We start from the raw sequence: 24,022 nt of genomic DNA on the forward strand, positions 1-24,022 counted from the left end.
GAAATTGTTTTTTAAATATTGCCATTCCCTTTTAATTGTTAAAATATTTTATTGTCGAACAAATTAAAATTTACAACCACATGGACAAACAAAAGCACAGAAAATTGGTACTTTTGAGTAGCGGTATCAATTCCAAGGTACTGGGAATATTTAAATTAGTAGTTACTATATACACTGGTCTACGAGGATTTAACGATATTATAAATACCATGGTATTTCGGTTTCAAAGTCTTATGTGACGGTATCAAATGAAAATTTGGTGTGTGTAGTTTTTTTCTGGCGCTTTAGCGATGGCCGGGTCTGTAAATAAACTACTACGTCTTCAGAACCCTCTGCGCAGCACACGGGGACACCAAGGTGGGGGCGTTGAACGGCGTAAGCAGGAAGTGAAATGAAGTGAATTAAATTTATATAGCGCTTTTCTCTAGTGACTCAAAGCGCTTTTACATAGTGAAACTCAATATCTAAGTTACATTTAAACCAGTGTGGGTGGCACTGGGAGCAGGTGGGTAAAGTGTCTTGCCCAAGGACACAACGGCAGTGACTATGATGGCGGAAGCAGGGATCAAACCTACAACCCTCAAGTTGCTGGCACGGCCACTCTACCAACCGAGTTATTTTGGCCTGTTGTGTGTTCGTACTTGTCCCAGATGAAAATAAATCTGTCCCCAACTGGTTGAGTTATGTTGCTAACAGAAAAAACAATCCCTGCTGAAAACATAACTTCTTTGGCGGATGTCAGAAAATCTTCGTTCTGCAAAGCGAAATCACCCCCGACAAATTTGCACTGCGGATAAACTAAAAAGCTATTTGATACATCCTCAGTCCATCCATCTATATTTCTACCGCTTGTTTTTCTTTACGTCGCAGGGGTATGGGGTGGCTGGAGCCTTCCATCCATCCATTTTTTACCACTTATTCTCTTTTTTGGGGGGGTCGCGAGGTGTGCTGGAGCCTATTCTAGCTATACTCGGGCGAAAGGCAAAAGACAAGTCACCACCTCATAAACAGTCACCCAGAAAAGATATATGAAGGCAACGACTCTAAATACCAATTTGTGAGGTATTTACATTGTTGAACGTTATATAGTTAACTTTTCTAAGAAACAACATTTTCTGGACTAATGTAAACATTTCCACTGTAGAGGACACTGCTTCTCATAATGTAAAAGTTAAAAGACACTAAACTGTACATAATTTCACACTTGTCACACTGGATGTTTACATTGTCACTTTAAAAAAAATATATACATTTGCTTGAAACAATAGATGTTCTTGTACCATTATTTGTATAAAAAATACTTGTTTGTAGTAAAAAAAATATGATTACAACATTTGAGCATTATGTTTGTGTCCAATTACATTAAGCAGGTTTATCTTATCTCTCCATTTTACACACAATGGCATTTTTACCAAGCTTTTTTGGACATATACCACAATAATATTGTATAATACCGTGATAATATCGTACCGTGAGAATTTGAAACCGTTGCATCCCTACTGGTTCATTTCAATAAAAAATGTAGCTGGAATTTCCCTAAACCGAGTCAACATTTTCTGTTAAAACACACTGTAGTGATTTAGAGCTGTTTGTTAATAATATTACCGTACACCCCCAAATAGTTACCTCCGTTTTAACAGAGGCATAGTGTAGCCACAAGACTGTTACACATTCCATTCACACCTTAACATGAAAGTAAGACTTCTCCGTGTGTCCAGTCAATGTACATCAAAGTCAGTGTTTCCCACTGAACTACAATCAATTTGTGGCGTGGGTTGCATAATGGACGGACTATGCCGCATGTGCATGTAACTTTTATAGAGGCTATATGAGAGTGAGCAAAAAAAGAAGAAAACAAATATTTTTGGAAATACACTTATGACTTGTGAGTGCTATCATTTAAGTCTTCAAAAGTATCCAATAAGACCAAAAAAAAGTTGTTGCTTGTGGATTTTTTTGAACAAGACAATTTAGAGGGTCTGAATACTCGCTAATACACCAACAAAGTTGTTAAATTGGAAACACTGATTCCTCGTAGGCTTCCTCTCAAATGGATGCCTTCAAATAAAGGCCTAGTACTCCCTGCAGGTGAGCAAATAAACATCTCATTTTACTTTAATATAAACCGTTCATAAACCCTTTCAGTTTCTCTTTCAAGCAAATACAGCACACGTGTATCAAATCAAAACACTGGATTATTATTTTGCATTCATTTGCCATATTGCACAAAATGAACTGTCTCCAAAAAACAATATCAGCTCATTATTGGCTGTCAAGGGGATTTCTTGTCGCACATGATGAGATGCTGTAAAATACCCTGACTCCTGCCCAGAGGCCCAACAGTGGTATTAAGTGTGCAGGATGTATAAAGTGCAAGATAAATTGAACCAAGCTGAAGTTGTGAGATGTGTCAGGTGAAAGTTGACTGACACACCAGTTGCTAAGCGACACCCTTGCCCTCGCCTCACTTGCTTGTTTGCTGTGGTCTTGGCTCATCGATGCATGCATTTGAAATAATCTTTAGTTGATAAAATTTCACAATATAATTAGATCAAATTGGTTATGTTATTATTAATAGTTGTAGTGTGCTGAAGGGCATTGTCTTTGTAATGTTTTGACTTATGTGTAGCTAAAATAAATATATACATGGACCAAATCAGTAAAATAAATAATTATGCATTGTAGTGCATGATAATAAAATGTCTGTAGACTGGATCACATCTGTTTGTTAAGAAGCTGTGCAAATGTTTCAGTCAAACAGGCGTTCGAGTGTGTGTATGTACTTGTGTGTGTGCATGTCTACGTTGTGTGTGTGGGAGAAAGATAGTGTTTACTGACATACAAGTACATAACAAATCAGTCTCCTCACTCGTTTTAGAACAAAACACCCACTCTTCCCTCGACCTTCCCACTAATCCATATTCAAGAGCAGGAAAAGTCCTCTCCATGCTTCCTTTGTACGACACACACTGACAATAATGTGTACATACAATATAGCCATACCCTTGTGAAACTGCAGAAAGCAGGTCTCACTAGAATATGTATGTAATATTGTGGCCACTGAGTATTTTCCTACCCTTTCTCATATAGCAGTGCTTCAAGTATAGTGTAACCTCTCTGTTAAATATCGCTGTCATGTTACCTCTACGTCAGCCTTCTTCTCACAGCATCGACCCGTCATCCCTCATCCTCCTCGTATTATCACCCTTTTGAACTTGTGCCCTGATCATATGTTGCCTCTCTGTTACCACCCCAGTCACCATCCCCCACTTTACCCAAAGCTCATTGCTTCCACTTCACCCACTTTTCCATCTCTCCACCTGCCTACTTCTCATTCCTGTTCATCTCCCACGCCCGTACATCCACCCCCATAAAGTAAAGACAGTATGTGTCTGTGTTGATGGGACAGTATGCGCCTTCTTCTTTTGTTCCTTTCCCAAAGTTTTATTTTCTACTTCTTCCCTCTTTTAGCCTCAGCCTCCATGCATCCAGGGAGTGCCAGAATAAGGAACGCCTGTTGGAGCAGCGGTTCCGTGCTGCCCTCAGAGACTTCCAGCAGTGGTTGGTTAATGCCAAAATCTGTACCGCCAAATGTTTCGACGTGCCGCAGAGCGTGGTAGAGGCTTCCACCGCTCAGCAAAGAATACAGGTTAGATGTTTTGCATGCGGCAGCACGGTGAAACAGCAGTTAGTGCATGTGCCTCACAATACGAAGGTCCTGAGTAGTCCTGAGTATAATTCAGGGCTCGGGATCTTTCTGTTTGGAGTTTGCATGTCCTCCCCGTGACCGTGTGGGTTCCCTCCAGGTACTTCGGCTTCCTCCCACCTCCAAAGACATGCACCTGGGGATAGGTTGATTGGCAACACTAAATTGGCCCTAGTGTGTGAATGTGAGTGTGAATGTTGTCTGTCTATCTGTGTTGGCCCTGTGATGAGGTGGCGACTTTTCCAGGTTGTACTCCGCCTTCCGCCCGAATGCAGCCGAGATAGGCTCCAGCACCCCCCGCAACCCCAAAAGGGACAAGCGGTAAAAAAATGGATGGATGGATGTTTTGCATGCATCTAAGCCAAATAATAACACCACCCAACATTTTATATATTTTATATTGCTATGGTGTGTCAGGCTACAGATTGTAAAAAAAAAAAAAAATATATATATATATATATATATATATTCCAGTGCGGGTGAAACCTTGCTTTGACCAAAGGTTCGTATAAATTTAATGGCTTATTTACTTATACATGTACTACCTGCAGTGACGTGCGGTGAACTAAACACCCGGTAAGTTTTTTCTTCTTCTTTTTCTTTCTTTACTTAAATTCATATGTGCAGCTCTAGTCACTGTTGGTTTAGGTTGCACATTAGAGTTACAGGTAAAAAAGGGGAGTTATTCGCTTTCATGAAAATGTTATCATAATCATATTATGATATGATAAATGGGTCCAAAAATTATTTGATAAAGTTGTTATTAAATACCTTTTGGTCCCATTTGCTTTTAACAAAACAGATCAAGTATTGCGAGTGTATATTACCTTTCTGTATTTGTACTTGAAGCAGCAATAGCTATCCTCCATGAAAACGTACTTTGTATGATCGCATTCATTTTGTCTTAAAGTCCAGTTTAGAGAAGTATTTAATCTTGGATCTAGTATATAATCCTCCATATTGGCAGAAACATTCATTTAATCCAATTTCATTCCAAGAAATTAAACAATATTTTTCCATCTGACAAAAAACACCCATAAACGCCGGCTTACTCTAATAAAAATGCCATGTTTGTTATGAATACAGTTTTAAAAAAAAGAAAACCATAAAATGCTGGCTTCCGCTGTAGAGACCTGTGTCTGCTAGCTTGAGCGCCCCCACTTCTCCCAGTGTGACGAGTCAGAGTACTGCTGAGGAATTGAGGTACTTGATGCCTCAAGACCTGCCTTTTCCATGTGGCAACAAGCATGCGCTCCCTTTCATGCACGCCCAATACACACTGTGTGTAGCCGTGGAGGCACCGCCTGTGTCTGCCTCATTTCTCATCTGCTGCATTGTTTTGATAAGGAAACATAGGATTTCTGCGATTTTGACCATGAAAATTATCAAAATATACAGGAACCACACCAAAATCAAAAGAGAAATATTAAAACTCATTTTATTTTATTGTATTACTTCGTTTTGGAACATCTCATGGTTAAACCACCTGGTGGCAGGGGAGGCACTGCCTCACTTGCCTCCCCTGACAGCACGCCACTGACTACCTGCTACAATGTTTAATGGAAATTAGTAATTCTGGTTACAAATAAATAAAAGTTTAAGTTTTGGGCTTTTGTATTCAAAAATATCTCATTTAGATGCCCATAGTAAAGTCAAGTCAAAGTTTATTTTTATAGCACATTTAAAACAACCCACGTTGACCAACGTGCTGCACATACGTCAATAAAAAACTGTAAAACAGTGGATAATACAATACAACAATAAATATAAAATACATTTTTGATTGAAGTATTAAAGTATTAGAGTGCGCAAGCCTAAAGGGATTCCTGACAATCTAATAAAGTTTTAAAGTGGAGATAAATCTTTTAATAATGTGAAATTTAAGAGCTAAATTAGCAAATAAGCCACATCACCAAATCAGTCACATTTACTGTTAATGTAATTCTTTGAAATTGAATTAAAACATTTTTTTAGGCAGTTATATTTAATTTTTGACTAGGTTCCTAAGATGAAGATGACTCATTTGAGTAACAGGACTGAAAGTAACAGTAAGTTTTAGCACAGACTTAGAAAATACATAAAATATTGCCAGCCACATGGCACGTTGAAACTACTTAATGACATACACTGTACTAATTATCGTGATTCAACACAAAGGATATTTTACAATAATTAAAAAAAAAAAATCTAGTTAACAGGACTGTGCTGTTGAATTTAATCCCACCGCCATAAATGTATCTCGGGGTGTACAGTATGTCGAAGTGCAGGCTTTTGAAGCGAGACACAAGAAAGCTCCACAGCGTGGTTCTCTTTTAGGAGTATCTCTTCTGAGGTTATCCTTTGAGAAACTGGCAGGTGTTAACAGCCTGGCAGCCTTTTCGAAGCACCCTGGGGCCTTGGCAGGGAGGCAGGTTCTTGCTGGTTAAGGTAAATGTCCCACTATGGTCACACTAGATAATAACCTGCCTCAACAAAGATTTCAGATAATTATTTATTGCACATATTTACTAGTAGTCACTTTGACATCAAGTATGAGGAGAATTCTATGTATGTCCCATTGTAAGCAAGGATTTCAAAGCCAGGGAATGTTAGCGTGCTTTCCCCTCCCCAAGTTGGCGCTGTTGTTTTGTGAGGATGAGTGGGAACGTCAGCGAGTGTACGGCGATCCAGAGAGGAAGAGTCATGTTTTATTTATCATTGACCTGGTGAGGAATGTGGAACAATGTTTCCACATGGCTGACCTCCAGTAGGACTGGCGTGGTAGGGGGGACGAAAGGGGCCTGCTGGTTGTGGATGGGGGTTCATATGCACACTGATGTGTCACCCTTAATTGGTGGTGTCTATTTACTTGCATGAAGGGGAGAATAGAGAATAAGCGAGAAGTTAAAAAACAAAAATGTGTGTGTGTGATGCACAGATGGTGGAGTGGTCCCTGCTGTGCTGCTGTCATTGTCTGTGCTCTAAAGAGGGGTGTTTTGGTACATGTGTGCGTGTGTGCATTTAGTATGCAAAAAACAAAACTCACCGACTTTTCTTATCTGCCTCCGCGGGTCAAGCCAAGCCTTGCGCCCACGCCTAGGGAATACATTATGGCTCTAATTGCTGCGTCTGATTGTGTAAAGTGTCCGTCACTGTGTTGAATTAGTCATAGCAGCAACAATGGAAAACAGAAAATAAGTCACTCGGTTGTCACTCAGTCTCTTTTACTTACACATCGTCCTGTTGTCTTTACTGTACATATGTGTGTGTGTGTTAAACAGATCCTTTGTCTATTCCCCCCCCAGGAGTTCTTGAGTGATAGGGAGCACGGCCAGGCCAGGCTGAGTACAGTAGGAGCCAGCGGGGATCTTCTGATGGCGGTGGTGTCCAAAGACAGGGTGGAGGGGATCAAGGCCAAAGTGGCAAATGCGAGGGAAGACTGGAGGAGGCTGATGAATGACCTGCATTTGAGGGAGGATGCGCTCAAGGTGGTGTAGATTGCTTCTGTTTTTCATTTAAAGTCACATTTACAGTACGTTGGAGTCTAAATAGTGTGTTGAGGCTCTGTTGAAGTGAATTAAAATTAACTAAATAACAATAATGAGAAATATTAACAACAGATCAAGACTCCATAAAATAAGATGTATAGATAAATATATGAAGGGGAGTTGTTAAATATTGTACACGAAGGATAACAATTGTGGACATCCAACGTTTGGGGGTTGGCTGTATACAATCATTTTTGTCTTGGGGAAACTTCTCCAGGTTTTTTTAATCTTAGCTATTAGTGCAGCATCAAATTCATGCTTTCTGTTGTATTTTCTAGACTGTATATTGTCAGATGACAGAGTTTGAAGCAAGCACTCAACCTCTGCTGGAGTGGCTTAACAGCACCGAGTTCAAAGTTCAGGAGAGCAGTGCTCGGCTACACGACCTCCAAACCAAGAAACAAGAGCTAAGCAAACTGCAGGTGAGTGCCATGTTGTAATTCTGCATTTAAAAATGATGTGTGTATCAGAAAAGTTCCAGGACTGGCGTCACAAAATATATCTTTATACCACAAATGTTCCCCTTTGAAGTAATCCCCCTGGAGTCTAAGACACTTTCCTAACCTTTTTTGCAACACTTTCATGCACTCCTGGAAGGGTTCTTCTCAGGTTGATGTCAGCCAAGTCCTCTTGATTAACCCCTTAGCTTGAGAAGGAGGAAAAAAATCACAGTTAGTCGGTCTGGTGTATAGGGAGATCTCAGCGTGGTAATGTTTTCTCTGCCAGAAACGGGGGGATCCTCAGGACAGTGAGTAGGCGTGTTGTCATCGTGAAGCCACAACTCTTGTCTCTTGTTGCGCACTGAACAAAGCAAACGCCGCAGGATCTCATCATAGACGTTGTAGTTGATTGTGTGATCCTGAGGCAAGAACTTGAAGTGGACGGTGCCCCTCACATTAAAGAATGTGCTCATGTCCTGGAACTTTTCTGACTTGTGTCATAATCCCTTAGCATAAGAGGTGTTCTAACATACACATTTTGTAAATATTGTGGTTTTTAGTTTTTCTGTAGCAAGTTTCAAAGTAGTTTGACATATTCAGGCTTGAAAAGGGTATGCTGAATCTTTAAGACAATTAAAATAATATAAACTATATACATACTTTTTAAACATATTTATGTTTCTTCTCTTCTTTGCTCAAGTAAACCTCCCATAAACTGAAGACTGGGTTGATTTTTCAAGGGCACCAAATACTGTACTTTAGCTTTCCATCAGATAAGCATCGCAAAAGTGTAATCTCAAATCAGCTGGGAAAAGAAGACCTAATTACATTTGTCGAGCACCACTGAATCAAAATAGAGCAAAGGCTTGACATAATATAATAGTCAGAGGCAAAGTCAGGGAATCTAATTAAATCCCCCCTTCTGTCCCAAGCTCTTTTTTCTAGGATGGGATAACAGAATCTGTCATGTCTGGCAGAGACAAAAAAAAATATGAGAATATTGTTGAAAAGATAAAACAACAAAGGAGTGGCAAAATATATCAAGCCTGTCGCAAAGCTCAGCTCTTATCATTGTTGATATTTTTTTGGATGTACTCTGTCGCCTTTGTCGAGCCCTGCAACCAATTACATGCTTCCCCTCAGCACCTCAAGTACAAAACAATACATGCAGGATAAATCCTCTTCACGTTTAGACCACCTGTGCTTGCAACATACTGTACTACACTATCGTACTTGTCTCTACATCTTGTCTGTGCGTTGCTTATTGGTCCCCGATTTGGCAAAATGTTCTTTTTAATGTTATGACAGTCATTAGGGATGTTTTGATCAAGGTTTTTTGTTTTGATTCCGATACTGATCATCCGTGTGTGCAATCGGCAATTACCAATACCGATACGGATCAGACGTACTAAGTGTACCTTTTTTAAATCATTTATGGTGAGTTCTATTGACCGTTTAACAATATCAACAAACAATATTTTAACTGGTTCCTTATTCTTTCATTACGTACAATTGTTTGACCAAAACAAACTCAATAGTAAGTAGGTAAGTACATTTTATACAAATGTTACACTTTTTAAACTTTACTAAACACTTATTTCTCTGTGTTGTTTGAAGTTAGCGTAGCTCTATTAGCATGCCTGTTTTTGGCTTTCTCTCGGTGTGTAACATGTCAAGCCTCTTTAGCCTAGTCCTCCAATGATACTAAAGATACTATCCATCCATCCATCCATTTCTACCGCTTTTTCCCTTTGGGGTCGAAGACACTAATAAATGCTATTTTTATTTTCCATAACAACAAAATGTAATCGGATTATCTGCAAACAGTGCTAATTGTAGTTCTTTTGTGACTTGACAAATGTCGTTTATTAATTGAACAATTTTGGTCGCAGTATTGATCCTGAAGCCGCAGACGTGTGTTCGCCTAGATTCATGCATTGCTTCCTGTTTGTTAATTAGCTTCTTATCAAGTTCCAAACCAACCCTTTCTCCTCTGTTCTCAGTTCTGAATTGTTGATTAAGATAATATGATTGATCTTGTCAAATGCTTATTGTTAAATCCATAAACACTGCGGCTGCACACTATTTATTATCTTTTGCATTGGTAACTTCCTCTGTTGATTATAGTAATTTACTTCAATTATGTTGGACAAATGCAAAGTTATAGAGGATATTGTGTGTAAAAAGCGGATAAAGTGCACATTTATGCTTATAGAGACATACTCTGTCCGACACAAGCATAGCTCATTAGCATTAACGCTGCGAACACACAAAATGTGGTGTTCCCAGTGGGGCTTACTAAAAGTAACTTTTAAACTAATTCTAAATTCCAGCATGACAACATATTTTGTACTATTGAGGGACCTTTGGGACGTGATATAAAATGCTTTGTAAATACTATAAAATGGAACCTTAAAATATTGTAACAAGTTACCAACAGGAATTGAAAATAGTCATTCCTTTGGAGCTATATTAATGAATTAACCCTCATCTGTGCATCTCCAAATTTGACGACCCCAGACTATTCTTGAGGAGATGTCCAGTCGTGAAGCAGAACTCGGACATCTTAGAGAGAGTGCGCATCGTCTTTGGGAGGGGCAGGTCGCAGGCAAGGGCTTTGTCCACCGAGTGTCCCAGCTGTCGGCGCAGTGCTTGGCTCTCAGCAACTTGACCAAGGTATCACAGTGTAAACCTGCCTGACGACTCTTATGTCCATTTCCCCGGCTTACTGTAACTTGTCTCTTGTAATTGGTCTCACTATCTCAAAATCCCATCTACAAAAAAAGAAAGCTTCTGCTGCCACATTATCACAAGAAAGGGCAAACGCTCTGTTAGCCTACCTACATCTTTTATCTGAAATGTCATCTTTGAAACGTATGAGTGCTGCAGCAGCTGACCTTTTGCAAACCCTCATCAATGCGTCAACTCTATCTCCTCTGTGATGAATTTGACACCAAACATTAAAATGGCTGACAATGTATCTCTCTCTTACTGTAGTATTGGGAGAGTGTTGAATCAGATTGCCTGTCCTCATCCTTTCCAGACTGGTGTGGAACAGTTTATTATTTTAGTAGTGCTGCCTTGCAGATAAAATAAATTATGTTGTTGTGTTAATATTTCTCTTTGAAGATGACAAAACTAAAAGGATGTGATAGTGTTTGAAAACAACATTAAATGCCATGTAAAGTGCAAACATTTACTTTTTATTCTCACTCTTCTCCGAAGGACAAGACCTCCAGGGTTGAACGCATTGTTGGGGAGCACCGTCTCTTCTCTCAGGGTCTTAAAGAGCTCCAGAAATGGGTGTGCAAAGCTCAGAGGCTCCTGGCCACCTGTGTCTCCGCCACCTCCAATAAAGTTGTGCTGGAGGACCGCATGTTGCAGCTGGAAGTAATGAGGGACAAGACTGGTTGAAGACACATTGATGTACTGTAACTTGACAACTTGGATGTTCAATTAGCCGATTTCTCTGTGTGCGCAGGCTTTGCTCGCCGCACGTCAGGAGCGGGAGATCCAAATGAAGATGCTGCTTACCAGGGGAGAGGCAGTCCAAAGAAACACGTCGGCTGAGGGTGTCCCAGTCATCCGCAAGCAGATCCAGGACCTGAAGGACTCGTGGGACTCCCTGCTGTCTGCCTCCATCAAGTGCAAAAGGTTGTGGAGGATATTGCGTTTAAATGTATTTGTTCTATGATATGTGTTAACGTCAATACTGGGTATCATCAGTCAACTGGAGGGCGCCTTGTCGCACTGGACCAGCTATCAGGAGGACGTTGATCACTTTTTGCTTTGGATTGAGCGCGTTGAGGAAACACTGAGCTGCTCGGACAGACAGTACTCTGAGATGAGAGACAAGACTGCAAACCTGGGAAAGACTAAGGTACTGTTATGCAATTGTTAAATTTGTTAAATTATGTTGTTAAAGGTGCCAAATTATACTATGGTCAAAACAATTTTTAATCAGTCAAAATGTCCTATTAATTTTTTTACTGTATGAATAGTTCAACCAATCAATCAAAGTTAATTTATATCGCCCTTAATATCAAATGCCTCAAATGGCTGCACAAACCACAACGACATCCCTAATTCCTCATCCCTCACGCAACCCAATGGGATAATGAAAAACCTTAAAAGGGACTGAAGATCCCCAATGGATGCCGAGTGTTGGCAGTGCTTTGGATTTATTTTACAATACGAAGCAAAACTTGCTTTTTTACAAAGAGATTTGCAATTACACGGAGCAAGCTAATCCTGCTAGCTCACATTCTCAACCCATTATGCTCTACTTTTTTTTTGTCAGGGGTTCCCCCCACAATGAATGTATACATGTGTTTTTAAATCCAGCTTTTGTATGAGGAAGTGCTGAGTCACAGCTGTCCTCTGGAGACCATTGCAACTAAGGGGGCCAACATGGCAGAACACGGCACGGCACAGCAGGAAGTGAAGCAGCTACAGAACAGATACAACGCCCTGAAAGAAAAGGCCAAGGTATGTGAAGATGTTTGTTTTCCACTCAGTTTAAATTAGGGCCCCGAGCAAAAATTTATTTGGACCCCCCATCTCCCTGCCATTTTTTTCACTCTTAGTTTATTTATACTTTTTTAAAATCCATCTTAAATTATATTTAGTGCATGTTTGGACTAAGACATATTCATGGAAAACATTTTTTTATTTTTTTTTGGTGGAACATATTTTGACATCAATAAACTAAGCATTTTAAAACATTTCCAACTCTACTATGACTGGGATTTGATATCAGTACTTTTGAGATGCGCACTAATGGTGTTCCATACGAAGCGCATTAATATATTGACCGTTTACATGCACTTCTTTATGTAAAACAGGGTCTACCACGGATCGCTGGGCCCTAATCCCAACGTTTGTTATGTACATAGGGAGGGGCTTCCACTGCTTTTGTAATCTCAAATAGTAATGTCCAACCTTGTTTTCCAGAATGCAGTCAGCAAGGCCAAGGGGCTGGTGCTGATCCATCAAGAATATCAGAGAGTGCTCCATGTGTTTGAAGATTGGTTGGAGCAAGAACAGGCCACTCTTGCATCATTATCCCTTTCAGAAGCAAACGTGGATACACTTGAGGAAACACTGAAGCAGCTCCAGGTGTCCATACAACTTTTTAAAACTACAGTCTTTCAGGTTCTTTCTTCTTACTGTATGTTCATCATAGCTTCTACAGGAGCGATGCTCAGATGGTCAGTCGCTGCTGTCGTCAGTGCTGACTAGCAGAGGGAGGGTCATTCAATGGGGTGTACCCCAGATTGAGGACAGAACCCTTGACACTGCACAACAGGAGTGGGTGGCCTACCAGGACCGTTTGGAGGAGACCCAGACCCAGCTGAAATCCACTCTGGCCAGATTGAAAGAGATGGGCCAGAAGTTCCTTACCTTAGGCCAGTGGCTTGATGAGATGGAGAAAGAGGCCAACTTGAGACTTCGGAGGTCAGACAAGGGCACCAAAGAAACTCAGTTGAAGAAACTCAAGGTTAGTCCTTGCTTCATTCCGAACAATTATTCGTAAGAGTTGAACATTCACTAGGCAAGAACATGTAACTGGAAAGGTGCCACAGCGGCACTCTCATATCTTTTGTAATGCTTGTGAGCAGTCGTGTCTCCAAGCATTGCTGACACGGCAAGGAGAAGTGGATAGCCTCTCCTCGCTATCACAGCAGATTCTCGAAGAAGCTTACATCAGTGGTCATGTTAGCGTCACGGCAACGCAGCTCACTGCCCGCTACCACTCCCTGCTGCTCAGCATACAGGTTGGTCACTCTTGACAGTTTCATTTAATTTCATATTGGGGTTTTTTGTTTGTTTTCGGAATGATCCGTTGCCCGGATTATGTTTTGTGTTAGTTTAAGACTCCCTTAATTCTGTTTTCAGCACCCCTGGGTTTGTGTTTCATTGGTTGCCATGGGTGCAGATTATTTTCACCTGCCTCTGATTAGTGTTCGGTACGCTCACCTGCTCCTGGGCGCTAATCAGAGAGCTATTTATTCATGCGTTTTGCCACACTCAGTTTGGCTGTTTTGTTTGCTCCATGCAACAAGTTACGTTTGTATACCTTTTTGATGCCTGTTCCTGAGCTAAGCTTCGCCATTTGTTTGCTTTACGCAACAAGTTATAATTGGAGATTCCTCCGTCTTGTTTCTATGCTAAGCTTTCCCGTTAGCTTTTCCATAGCTTTCCGTTCTATCAGCACGCTTGTTCTATTTTTGTTTGTCTTCCTGTCTGATTTATGGAAAATAAATCATTGTCCTACCCACACACTGCCTCCGGAGTTGCGTCTACATCTTGGGGGAACGATCCGCGCATTAATATGCAACCCCACCTTAACAGTTTTGTAGAAACAGTTGAAAGATGACTAGCAGGATACATTCTGTTTTTATGACTATGCAACACTAGTTCATGTTACATCAGAGCAAATATTTTGTTCAAGGAGAATGATTCCACAGACTGATGTATGTACGTTCTTGTCACATTTGTTTAGGTATGGATCCCAAAACGAGGTTGACAGTGCAACAAAAAGAGTAAATAGATGGCACCAGGAAAAGGATAAAAAAGTAGCTAGCAACTGATTTACAAGTTAGTAGTTGAGCAGAGATACATAGAACAAAGAGGAGTCTCTCTTGCAAACAACGATCCTACATCCTCCTCCTGCTGCCAGGGAATCTAAATACGCCTAATGGCTGAGTGGCTACAGGTGCGCCTCGTAGCGCCGCTTCATCAGGTAGTAGAGGGAAGGAGAAACACAGAGTTCACAAAGTGAAAACATCAAGCACAAAGGCAGAAACTAAATATAATGTAACAGTTCTCTTTTTATTGGTGATCAATTATAAATGGCTCCGTCGCTTGAGCCTGGGTCATATAAATCCCAAAAAACCTTTTGTTCGTGCCATCAAACAATATTTTTTTTTTAAATAAGAATAATCACACTTTAGAATTGTGATTATTCCCAATTAGTGGCAGTAGATTGCTCACTTGGATAAGTTAAATTAAGCCAAATATTTTGACACAAATTCAATTTTATTGTCAAAATATCATACAGGATATTTTTTTCTAAATGATTTACTTGAATGCGCGACATTTTTTTGCTCAAAACATGGTTTTATTTTAAATTCCGTCGGGTGCATTTGGAAGCCAAATTTGCCCCCTCACTCATCTTTGCACTGGTATATGCTTTTAGGTAACCATCCATGGTTAAGGTAAAGGAGATAGGCGGACCAAATAAATTGTGGAATTGATCTGCATTTTTACATGATTAATGCAATGCTTTTTGAGGATTAATTGCATGCATTAACGCATTAATTATGAAAGTCTTGCGTTTTACACACCAGGTTTCTTAACGAACGTGTTTTCATTGAGGGCCTCATCGCAGTTATGGCTGCCTTCAGAGGGCCGCTTGGAGCAGTCAATGTACAAACCCCGTTTCCATATGAGTTGGGAAATTGTGTTAGATGTAAATATAAACGGAATACAATGATTTGCAAATCCTTTTCAACCCATATTCATTTGAATGCACTACAAAGACAAGATATTTGATGTTCAAACTCATAAACTTTATTTTTTTTTGCAAATAATAATTAACTTAGAATTTCATGGCTGCAACACGTGCCAAAGTAGTTGGGAAAGGGCATGTTCACCTCTGTGTTTCATCACTTTTTCTTTTAACAACACTCAATAAACCTTAGGGAACTGAGGAGAGACATTTTTGAAGCTTTTCAGGTGGAATTCTTTCCCATTCTTGTTTTATGTACAGCTAAAGTTGTTTAACAGTCTGTGATCTCCGTTGTGGTATTTTAGGCTTCATAATGCGCAACACATTCTCAATGGGAGACAGGTCTGGACTACAGGCAAGCCATACCCACACTCTATGAAGCCACGCTGTTGTAACAAGTGACTTGGCATTGTCTTGCTGAAATAAGCAAGGGTGTCCATGATAACGTTGCTTGGATGGCAACATATGTTGCTCCAAAAGCTGTATGTAACTTTCAGCATTAATAGTGCCTTCACAGATGTGTAAGTTACCCATGCCTTGGCCACTTATACACCCCCATACTATCACAGATGCTGGCTTTTGAATTTTGCACCTAAAACAGTCCTGATGGTTCTTTTCCTCTTTGGTCTGGAGGACACAAAGTTCACCATTTCCAAAAAACAATTTGAAATGTGGACTCGTTAGACCACGGAACGATTTTTCCACTTTGCATCAGTCCATCTTAGCTGAGCTCGGGCCCGGCCAAGCCGGCGGCGTTTTTGGTTATCGTTGATAAATGGCTTTGGCTTTGCTTAGTTGAGTTTTAACTTTCACTTACAGATGTTGCGACAAACTGTAGTTACTGACAGTAGTTTTCTGAAGTGTTCCTGAGCCCATGTGGTGATATCCTTTCCACACTGATGTCGCTTCTTGATGCAGTACCGCCTGAGGGAACGAAGGTCCGTTTTATCATCGCTTACGTGCAGTGATTTCTCCAGATTCTCTGAACCTTTTGATGGTATTACGGACCATAGATGGTGAAATTCCTAAATTCCTTGCAATAGCCCGTTGAGAAATGTTGTTTTTAATCTGTTTGACATTTGCTCACGCATTTTTGGTGACCGTTTCCCAATCCTTGTTTGTGAATGACTGAGCATTTCACGGAAGCTGCTTTTATACCCAAGCATGGCACCCACCTTTTCCCAATTAGCCTGCACACCTGTGGGATGTTCCAAATAAGTGTTTGATGAGAATTCCTCAACTTTATCAGTATTTATTGTCACCTTTCCCAACTTCTTTGTCATTTGTTGCTGGCATCAAATTCTAAAGTTAATGATTATTTGCACACAAAAAAAGGGTTTATCAGTTTGAACATCAAATATGTTGTCTTTGTAGCATATTCAACTGAATAAGGGTTGAAAATGATTTGCAAATCATTGTATTCCGTTTTTATTTACATCTAACACAATTTCCCAACTCATACGGAAACAGGGTTTGTATGAATAAAAATGTATAATCGCTTCATTATATTATTAGACAATTGCCTGTGCATTTGATTATTAGATTTTTGTATATACTAATCGACGGTGAAGTCAAGGCAACAGATATTTAAGTATTTATTTAAATTTTTTTAAACAAATTGTATTACGGCATTTAAGAAGCGCTCAAAAAAGTGATCCACATTCAAAGAGTGATTTCTTTTTGTTTCAATTCTAAATTGATTCATGATTACAAGCGGTACAAAATGGATGGATGGATGGATTTTCAAAAATCGATTAAAAAATGGCAAATTAGTTATCCTTGTTTAGTGTTTTTCTACCTCCAAGGTACTCAAAGCGCTTTGACACTATTTCCACATTCACCCATCAATACACACATGCTGCCATGCAAGGTCCTAACCACGACCCATCAGGAGCAAGGGTGAAGTATCCTGCCCAAGGACACAGCGAACGTGAGTACGATGCTGGAACCGAACCTGGAACCCTTAAGTTTCTAGCTCGGCAGCTCTAGCATGCAAGCTACATCGTCCCCCCCAAAATACACAATTGATTTAAATCGAGTATTGTGTTAAATCAGGAATCAATTCTGAATCGAATCGTCAACCCAAGAATCGGAATCAAATCAAATCGTGAGGTGACTAAAGAGTCCCACCTCTAATAAGATAATATTTGTTGCATGAGCAGATATTACATTTTAAAACATAGACAATTTCACGCATTACATTTATTTTTGTTTTCAAAATGGAAACAATGAATACATTTAGAAGTAGGCACTTTGTTTTCAGGTTTTCACGAGCCACTTAAACGGGCCTTGAGTCTGACACCTGTGTAGTACACAATCATTACCTTCTCTTTGGTTAATATATACTACTGAGAACCAGTCTTGTATGCAGTCTATTTTGACAGTGCAGCGACCTCAAAAAGTAATGGATGGTTCGCTACATTACACTAACAAGGCTTCGTTGTCGGATTTCCCCACTCTGGAACCCAATCTCATACAATAAATACCATTGCAGGGCACTCATAACGCCAATGCCATGCAGATGAAAGGTCAAAACCAGGTGTCCCCAAACTGCGGCCCGCCAGCGTCCAAAATCCGGCCCGCGGGAAGTCCCAAGTTAAATAAAAAAAATAATTGTAATTCTAATTATTATTTTGGAAGTCTGTCCTTTCTAATCCATTTACCACCACATTGTTACTCTCGGTGTCTCCTAGCCGCTCAGGCATATATTGTCTAAAAATGCATGTTCCCATCGATAATGTGACATTGTGCTCACGCCGCAGTGTTGGGCGAGCACACAGCAAGTGCGCGATTTTTCAGTCAATTATTGCGCGAGGAATATATACAGACATATACATGCATACATACATAAATGCACAAAGCCCGGCCCCTGGCCAAATTGTTTTAACCCAATGCGGCCCCCAACTCAAAAAGTTTGGGGACCCCTGGTCAAAACCGTACAATTCTTTACCATTTTTTTTATTAGAGTACGCTGGTTTTTGGTGCTTTTTATCATCCATCCATCCATCTTCTTCCGCTTATCCGAGGTCGGGTCGCGGGGGCAGCAGCCTAAGCAGGGAAGCCCAGACTTCCCTCTCCCCAGCCACTTCGTCTAGCTCTTCCCGGGGGATCCCGAGGCGTTCCCAGGCCAGCCGGGAGACATAGTCTTCCCAACGTGTCCTGGGTCTTCCCCGTGGCCTCCTACCGGTTGGACGTGCCCTAAACACCTCCCTCCCTGCTTTTTATACCATATCTTATTATATCATTATTGAGTTTATTCTATGGAGTACTTGGACTTGTTTTCCTAGAAGAACCATTGAGACAGCTTTGAGAGCCTGTGTACGGCTTTGTGTACATAGATTCAACCTCTCTGTGTCATTTGCTACTTTTTTGGGGGGTCTTTAAAGAAAAATCAATGGGGCTCGCTGCTTGTCGTCTATTGGATCAAGGAGACACAGTAGCTCACACATTGGAAAAGCTAAACTTGCACTTAATTGATTTTTTACACTTGGCACGCACACATCTCACCTTCTTTCCACCCTTTCCAATTTATACTCCAGCTTTAACACATAACTCTGATGTCGCGGTGGGGGGTGGCTGTTAACGCCCTCTCAGAAAAAGGTGTGCACTCAACAATATAAGCTAATTGGAGCTTCTCGCTACAGAATTTGGATGTGGAGTGAATAATGTATCAAAACCACAAAGTAAGCCTTTCTATCCTCATGGTGTTATTGACTCAAAATCTCAGTCAAGTGGATATTGCACCTACCCGCTTCCCCACCCCTTATATGATGGGGGTGGGGGGTGAAAGAGGCAATATTTTTTGTTTTGATGGCTGTTCACAAATCTTTTGCTAAAGCCTACTGGTGTGCAACCTTAAAAGAAGAGATACATCTTACAAACAGAAACAAACCTGTTGGCTGTGGTAGTGTTTGTACAAACCCCACAAACAACAAAAACAAATGACACCTATGTTGAAATCAGGACGAATTCGCATACAGTTGCACAATGGATGACATATTTTATATATATATATATATATATATATATATATATATATATATATATATATATATATATATATAGATTATTTGCGCTCTCAAGTCATAATTTAAATCTTCTTTCTCATGCTCTTGTAGGACACAATCAAGCAATTACAGGAGGAGCTGAAGAGTATTGAAGAGGCCGAAAACCTTTGTGTGTCCTTTACGGATTGGATCACTTTGACGCAGAAGAACTTTACAGAAGTAACCAACACATCGGAAGCCCTGGACCGCAACGCAATGGACAAAAAGCTGAAGAAACTTGAGGTACTGGTCCAATTAAATATGTGTGGTGAAGGCAATAAACAATAATTAATGCTCAAGTTTTCTTATAGCGCTTGATGTGTTGCAGTAAATTAGGCATGAAAAATAATTTGGAGTGTTTATATTGAAATAATCTGTTCTCAGTGTCAAACTGTATCCATCTATTTAATTGTATATGCAATATTGTAAGTAACTCTAGCATTCATATTTAATATGCAAATGGAATTTTTTTTTAATGTAAACAGATAAGTTAATATTTTAGTTAGTAGGGGTGTGGGAAAAAATCGATTCGAATACGTTGTGCGATTCAGAATCGATTCTCTTTTTTTTTTTTTTAATCGATTTTCTTTAAATATATATATATATTTTTTTTTTATCAATCCAACAATCCACTACACAGCAGTACCATAACACTGCAATCCAATTCCAAAACCAAACCTGACCCAGCAACACTCAGAACTGCAATAAACAGAGCAATTGAGAGGAGACACAAACACGACACAAAACAAACCAAAAGTAGTGAAACAAAAATGAATATTATCAACAACAGTATCAATATTAGTTATAGTCTCCACATAGCAGTGATTAAAAATCCTTCATTTACATTATCATTAGACATTTATAAAAAATTTAAAAAAAAGAACAATAGTGTCACAGTGGCTTACACTTGCATCGTATCTCATAAGCTTGACAACACGCTGTGTCCAATCTTTTCACAAAGATAAAATAAGTCATATTTTTGGTTCTTTTAATAGTTAAAGCAAATTTACATTATTGCAATCAGTTGATAAAACATTGTCCTTAATAATTATAAAAGCTTTTTTTTTTTTTTAAATCTACTCTGCTAGCATGTCAGCAGACTGGGGTAGATCCTGCTAAAATCCTATGTATGGAAAGAATACTCAATCGTTTTGAATCGAAAAAATATCGTTTTTGAATCGAGAATCGCGTTAAATCGAAAAAATTGATATATTATCAAATCGCGACACCAAGAATCGATATTGAATCGAATCGTCGGACACCCAAAGATTCACAGCCCTATTAGTTAGCCACATTGGACTGAGCAGCCTGGACAGTGATCATGTTTCAAGCAGGAGCTGGCTTTAGTCCTTAATATTTTAGGTGTCAAACATTAGGGCAGAAGTCTTCAACATTCCTCACAAACAGTGACTTTGACAAAAAGAAATGGAAGGTGAGCTATTTGTGTTTGGTTTATATAACTCGTTACATTTGAATTGCATTTTTTTTTTTTTTTTTTTTTTTTGGGAAATTTTATATTTGGGCACACTGTCTGAATTGAACAGTAACTATAGAAAAATACTAAGAGTTTAACGGGGACTTATTATGCAAAAACAACTTTTCTTACTTGTTTTTGTTTATTTAGGATCCTCATAAGTCCCAAAAATTTGAAATCAAAGCACATTTATTAAAATAACTTTGCCTTCTTCCAAACTTGCTTCAAACGAGGCGTTTGGAATCGAAGAATCTTGTGACATACTTTGCCATAGTTGCGTCAGCGGATATCCATCCAGTATATGGTAGAAGTTTACCCGAAGAGCTTTGCGTGAGTCTGCCATCTTTATTTAGTTGTAGTCCAATGTTGTAGTCAATACATTACTTAATTGGCTCCATCCTCTTGTTGGGCAGACTTAAAATTCTCTGTTGTTGCCATTTTTTTTTCCCCTAAATGTTGCAGCCTAAAATGCCTGAATTCGCAGCAACTTTTTCAGAAACTTAAGTCCAATGTTGCTTGTCTATTTTTTTTTTCATTAACATTGAATCAATTACATGAATTTATCTATGTTTACGTGTTCCTTCTGCAGTATTTCAACAACAATTGGAAAAATACTATATTGATGTTTTACTCATTTTGTACAACACAGACTTAAAAGTAGAGACACCAGATGGCTGTAAAAGCACATACTCAAAGCTCTGTGTCCAATTACTGTACTATTTTAACCGAGCTATGTGGGGGGAGAACAATTGTTGTTTGATCAAAAAAGAGTTGATTGTTACACATTGTTGTCCCTGCTTTAGTCTACACAAGAAACTAACTTACATTTTTATTACACCGTTGACATGCATGTTTGAGCGTCGCCCAGAGACAATTACAATTGCCAAAAATGACACTGATTATCCAAAGTACGCAGGAGAGTTGCAAGGCCAATTGAATTGGTTAAATTTGCATGAAGGGGCGTCATCGCAAAATCCTGGTTGGACTGAATATTCTTTGATTCTTTGGTGAGCTACTCAAAATCTGGTGGTGACAGCACTATTGCTCACAAGATATCTTTTGGAGACCCCAGCCTTATTGAAGGATTTTAAACAGAAGACAACAGAATATTTGCTTGTGAAACAGTACAGCTTTTTTTGGCAGCTTCAGCATGTCTGGCCAAGAAAAATGTGTGATATCTGTGCATTTTCTGTGCATTTTCTGTGCTTCTCAGCTCAAATGGCCACTTTTGGCTCAAAACCCTGGCTATTGCTTGCTCCATTTTAAGTATTTTCACAAGTGTGATGCAGCCTGAACCACACTGCTTGTATCGATCGACTCTTTATGAAGACAAAGCAGACACTGCTTTAGAGGAAGAGCGTTAGCAGGGTGCGACACCCCGCTGTGAATGCGAGGATGAAGAAGAAGCACCAATGTCAGAGGCCTGCTGGCTTTGACTCTGTAATTGATGTAGCGTCCATACAGCTTCACAACACTCATCTCCTCAGCTCGCATTTTCAAAGTACTAACTAATAAGCCTCTATAAATTATATGCAGACGCTCACACTTTAGGAATTACTTACGCCAGGTGGTGCATGTCATGCCGCGTGGTGGAGTATGCCGTTATCCTTGTATTAGATCAATGGTGATGCTTCTGAACAGTAACTTGAGACATGTTATCGCCACATGTGTCCTTCCATCACTTCACTAGCTGTCGTGCACCTGTGGTGAGCGCTCCAGGGATGTTCATTGAACTCAGATAATTAGGCATCGACACAAAGATGACCAGTCAATAGCTGTGCCAAGGGCCATTAGTCAGATTTTACATTGTTTGAGGCTAACTTGTAACACTACAAAGGTGCACTGGTTCTTCTCTATAAAGTATATGAGGCCAAGTACTCCATCTATAATTCAGTTTTGTGAGTATCTTAAGGAGGACAGCACGGTGGAGCAGCGGTTAGTGTGTCTGCCTTACAATATGAAGGTTCTGGGTAGTCCTGGGTTCAATCCCGGGCTCGGGATCTTTCTGTGTGGAGTTTGCATGTCCTCCCCGTGACTGCGTGGGTTCCCTCCGGGTACCCCGGCTTTCTCCCACCTCCAAAGACATGCACCTGGGGATAGGTTGATTGGCAACACTAAATTGGCCCTAGTGTGTGAATGTGAGTGTGAATGTTGTCTGTCTATCTGTGTTGGCCCTGCTTTGAGGTGGCGACTTGTTCAGGGTGTACGCCGCTTTCCGCCCGATTGTAGTTGAGATAGGCACCAGCGTCCCCCGCGACCAAAAAGGGAAAAAGCGGTAGTAATATTAATGGATGGATGGAGTATCTTAAGGAAATAGATCTAACTAACATCGGAAAAGGTCCTTCCTCTTAAAATAATCTGTATATGTCAGGCTTTTTCGAAGCATGAGTAGTTGTACTTTGCTTTGGTGTTGTTTAATTTAGTATTGTACTATGTTGAACTTCTTTTTTACACTTGTATGACAGTTTGTCATGGTCAAATGTTACGTAACGCATCACTTGGAGAAATACTAAATGTTAATGATGGCCGCAGTTACTTTTAAACAGTGGGACCAACAATGGGAACAACTGTTTTTAAACTAGAACAACTTGTAACTCAACCAGCAACATAGAACAACAAACAGTTTTGGAGGTTACGTTTTTATATAGTAGTTTTTGTGGTTTCTTTTTAATTCCCAAAATTTTTTTCATATACATTCAGGAAATGAAATACATCATACCAACTGTTTTTTGTATTTATAAAAATCCATGTATATTATACATATAAATATTACTGTGAATTGTGGAATACAGTGACTGAAGTGTGATGCAGGCAGAATGTTGACACAAAGAAGGCATACACAAGACTTTGAATAATTAATGTTAGCATCATGACAGAAGACCGTTTAACAACAGCCTAAAGGACACACGGTGTGCAGCAGACTGTAATGTCTGCTACTTTATCAGCGTTAATGATTGAGTGGGGTTCCGAAACGCACCATATGGACACTCATATCTTGCACGGCTAGCAGATTATACACACTTGATGCACTGTGGGCTGTTAGAGTAGAATGTGAAGTTAGCATAATTTGACATAGGCAGTTGAGCAATTACAGCAGACGTTTCTTGTTTTAGTTCAGGTTGTGTGATGTGTGGATATCTGATTAAGGTCATGAAGAAGAAACACAGGTGGGTCATTGGAATGATTTGACTTCATGGTATGCTACAATCACAGAACGTGTGCAGGCAGACACAACATACTGTATCATTAACAGCCTAGCTGGAGATGTCTCCTAACATAGCGTAGCAGATCTCCACTCAAGCAGTAATAGACCCAT

At 39.8% G+C, this 24,022-nt stretch overlaps 1 protein-coding gene across 5 annotated transcripts in view; it reads left to right on the forward strand.

The window, feature by feature from the left end:
• The window catches only part of LOC133552925 (nesprin-1-like), a 109,274-nt gene that overhangs the window by 14,997 nt on the left and 70,255 nt on the right, over positions 1 to 24,022 (forward strand). For 4 of the 5 annotated variants that reach the window (XM_061900527.1, XM_061900528.1, XM_061900530.1 and 1 more), the window contains 12 exons: positions 3,472 to 3,649; positions 6,991 to 7,173; positions 7,512 to 7,655; positions 10,194 to 10,349; positions 10,899 to 11,063; positions 11,155 to 11,327; positions 11,400 to 11,553; positions 12,018 to 12,161; positions 12,627 to 12,791; positions 12,859 to 13,173; positions 13,295 to 13,450; positions 19,305 to 19,475. In XM_061900527.1, the coding sequence (XP_061756511.1) occupies positions 3,472 to 3,649; positions 6,991 to 7,173; positions 7,512 to 7,655; positions 10,194 to 10,349; positions 10,899 to 11,063; positions 11,155 to 11,327; positions 11,400 to 11,553; positions 12,018 to 12,161; positions 12,627 to 12,791; positions 12,859 to 13,173; positions 13,295 to 13,450; positions 19,305 to 19,475 (2,104 nt within the window). The remainder of the gene's footprint in view (positions 1 to 3,471; positions 3,650 to 6,990; positions 7,174 to 7,511; positions 7,656 to 10,193; positions 10,350 to 10,898; positions 11,064 to 11,154; positions 11,328 to 11,399; positions 11,554 to 12,017; positions 12,162 to 12,626; positions 12,792 to 12,858; positions 13,174 to 13,294; positions 13,451 to 19,304; positions 19,476 to 24,022) is intronic. The other variant, XM_061900529.1, reaches the window with a different exon arrangement.

This window comes from Nerophis ophidion, linkage group LG05 (assembly GCF_033978795.1).
Source record: "Nerophis ophidion isolate RoL-2023_Sa linkage group LG05, RoL_Noph_v1.0, whole genome shotgun sequence".
In the NCBI taxonomy this organism is placed as follows: domain Eukaryota; kingdom Metazoa; phylum Chordata; class Actinopteri; order Syngnathiformes; family Syngnathidae; genus Nerophis; species Nerophis ophidion.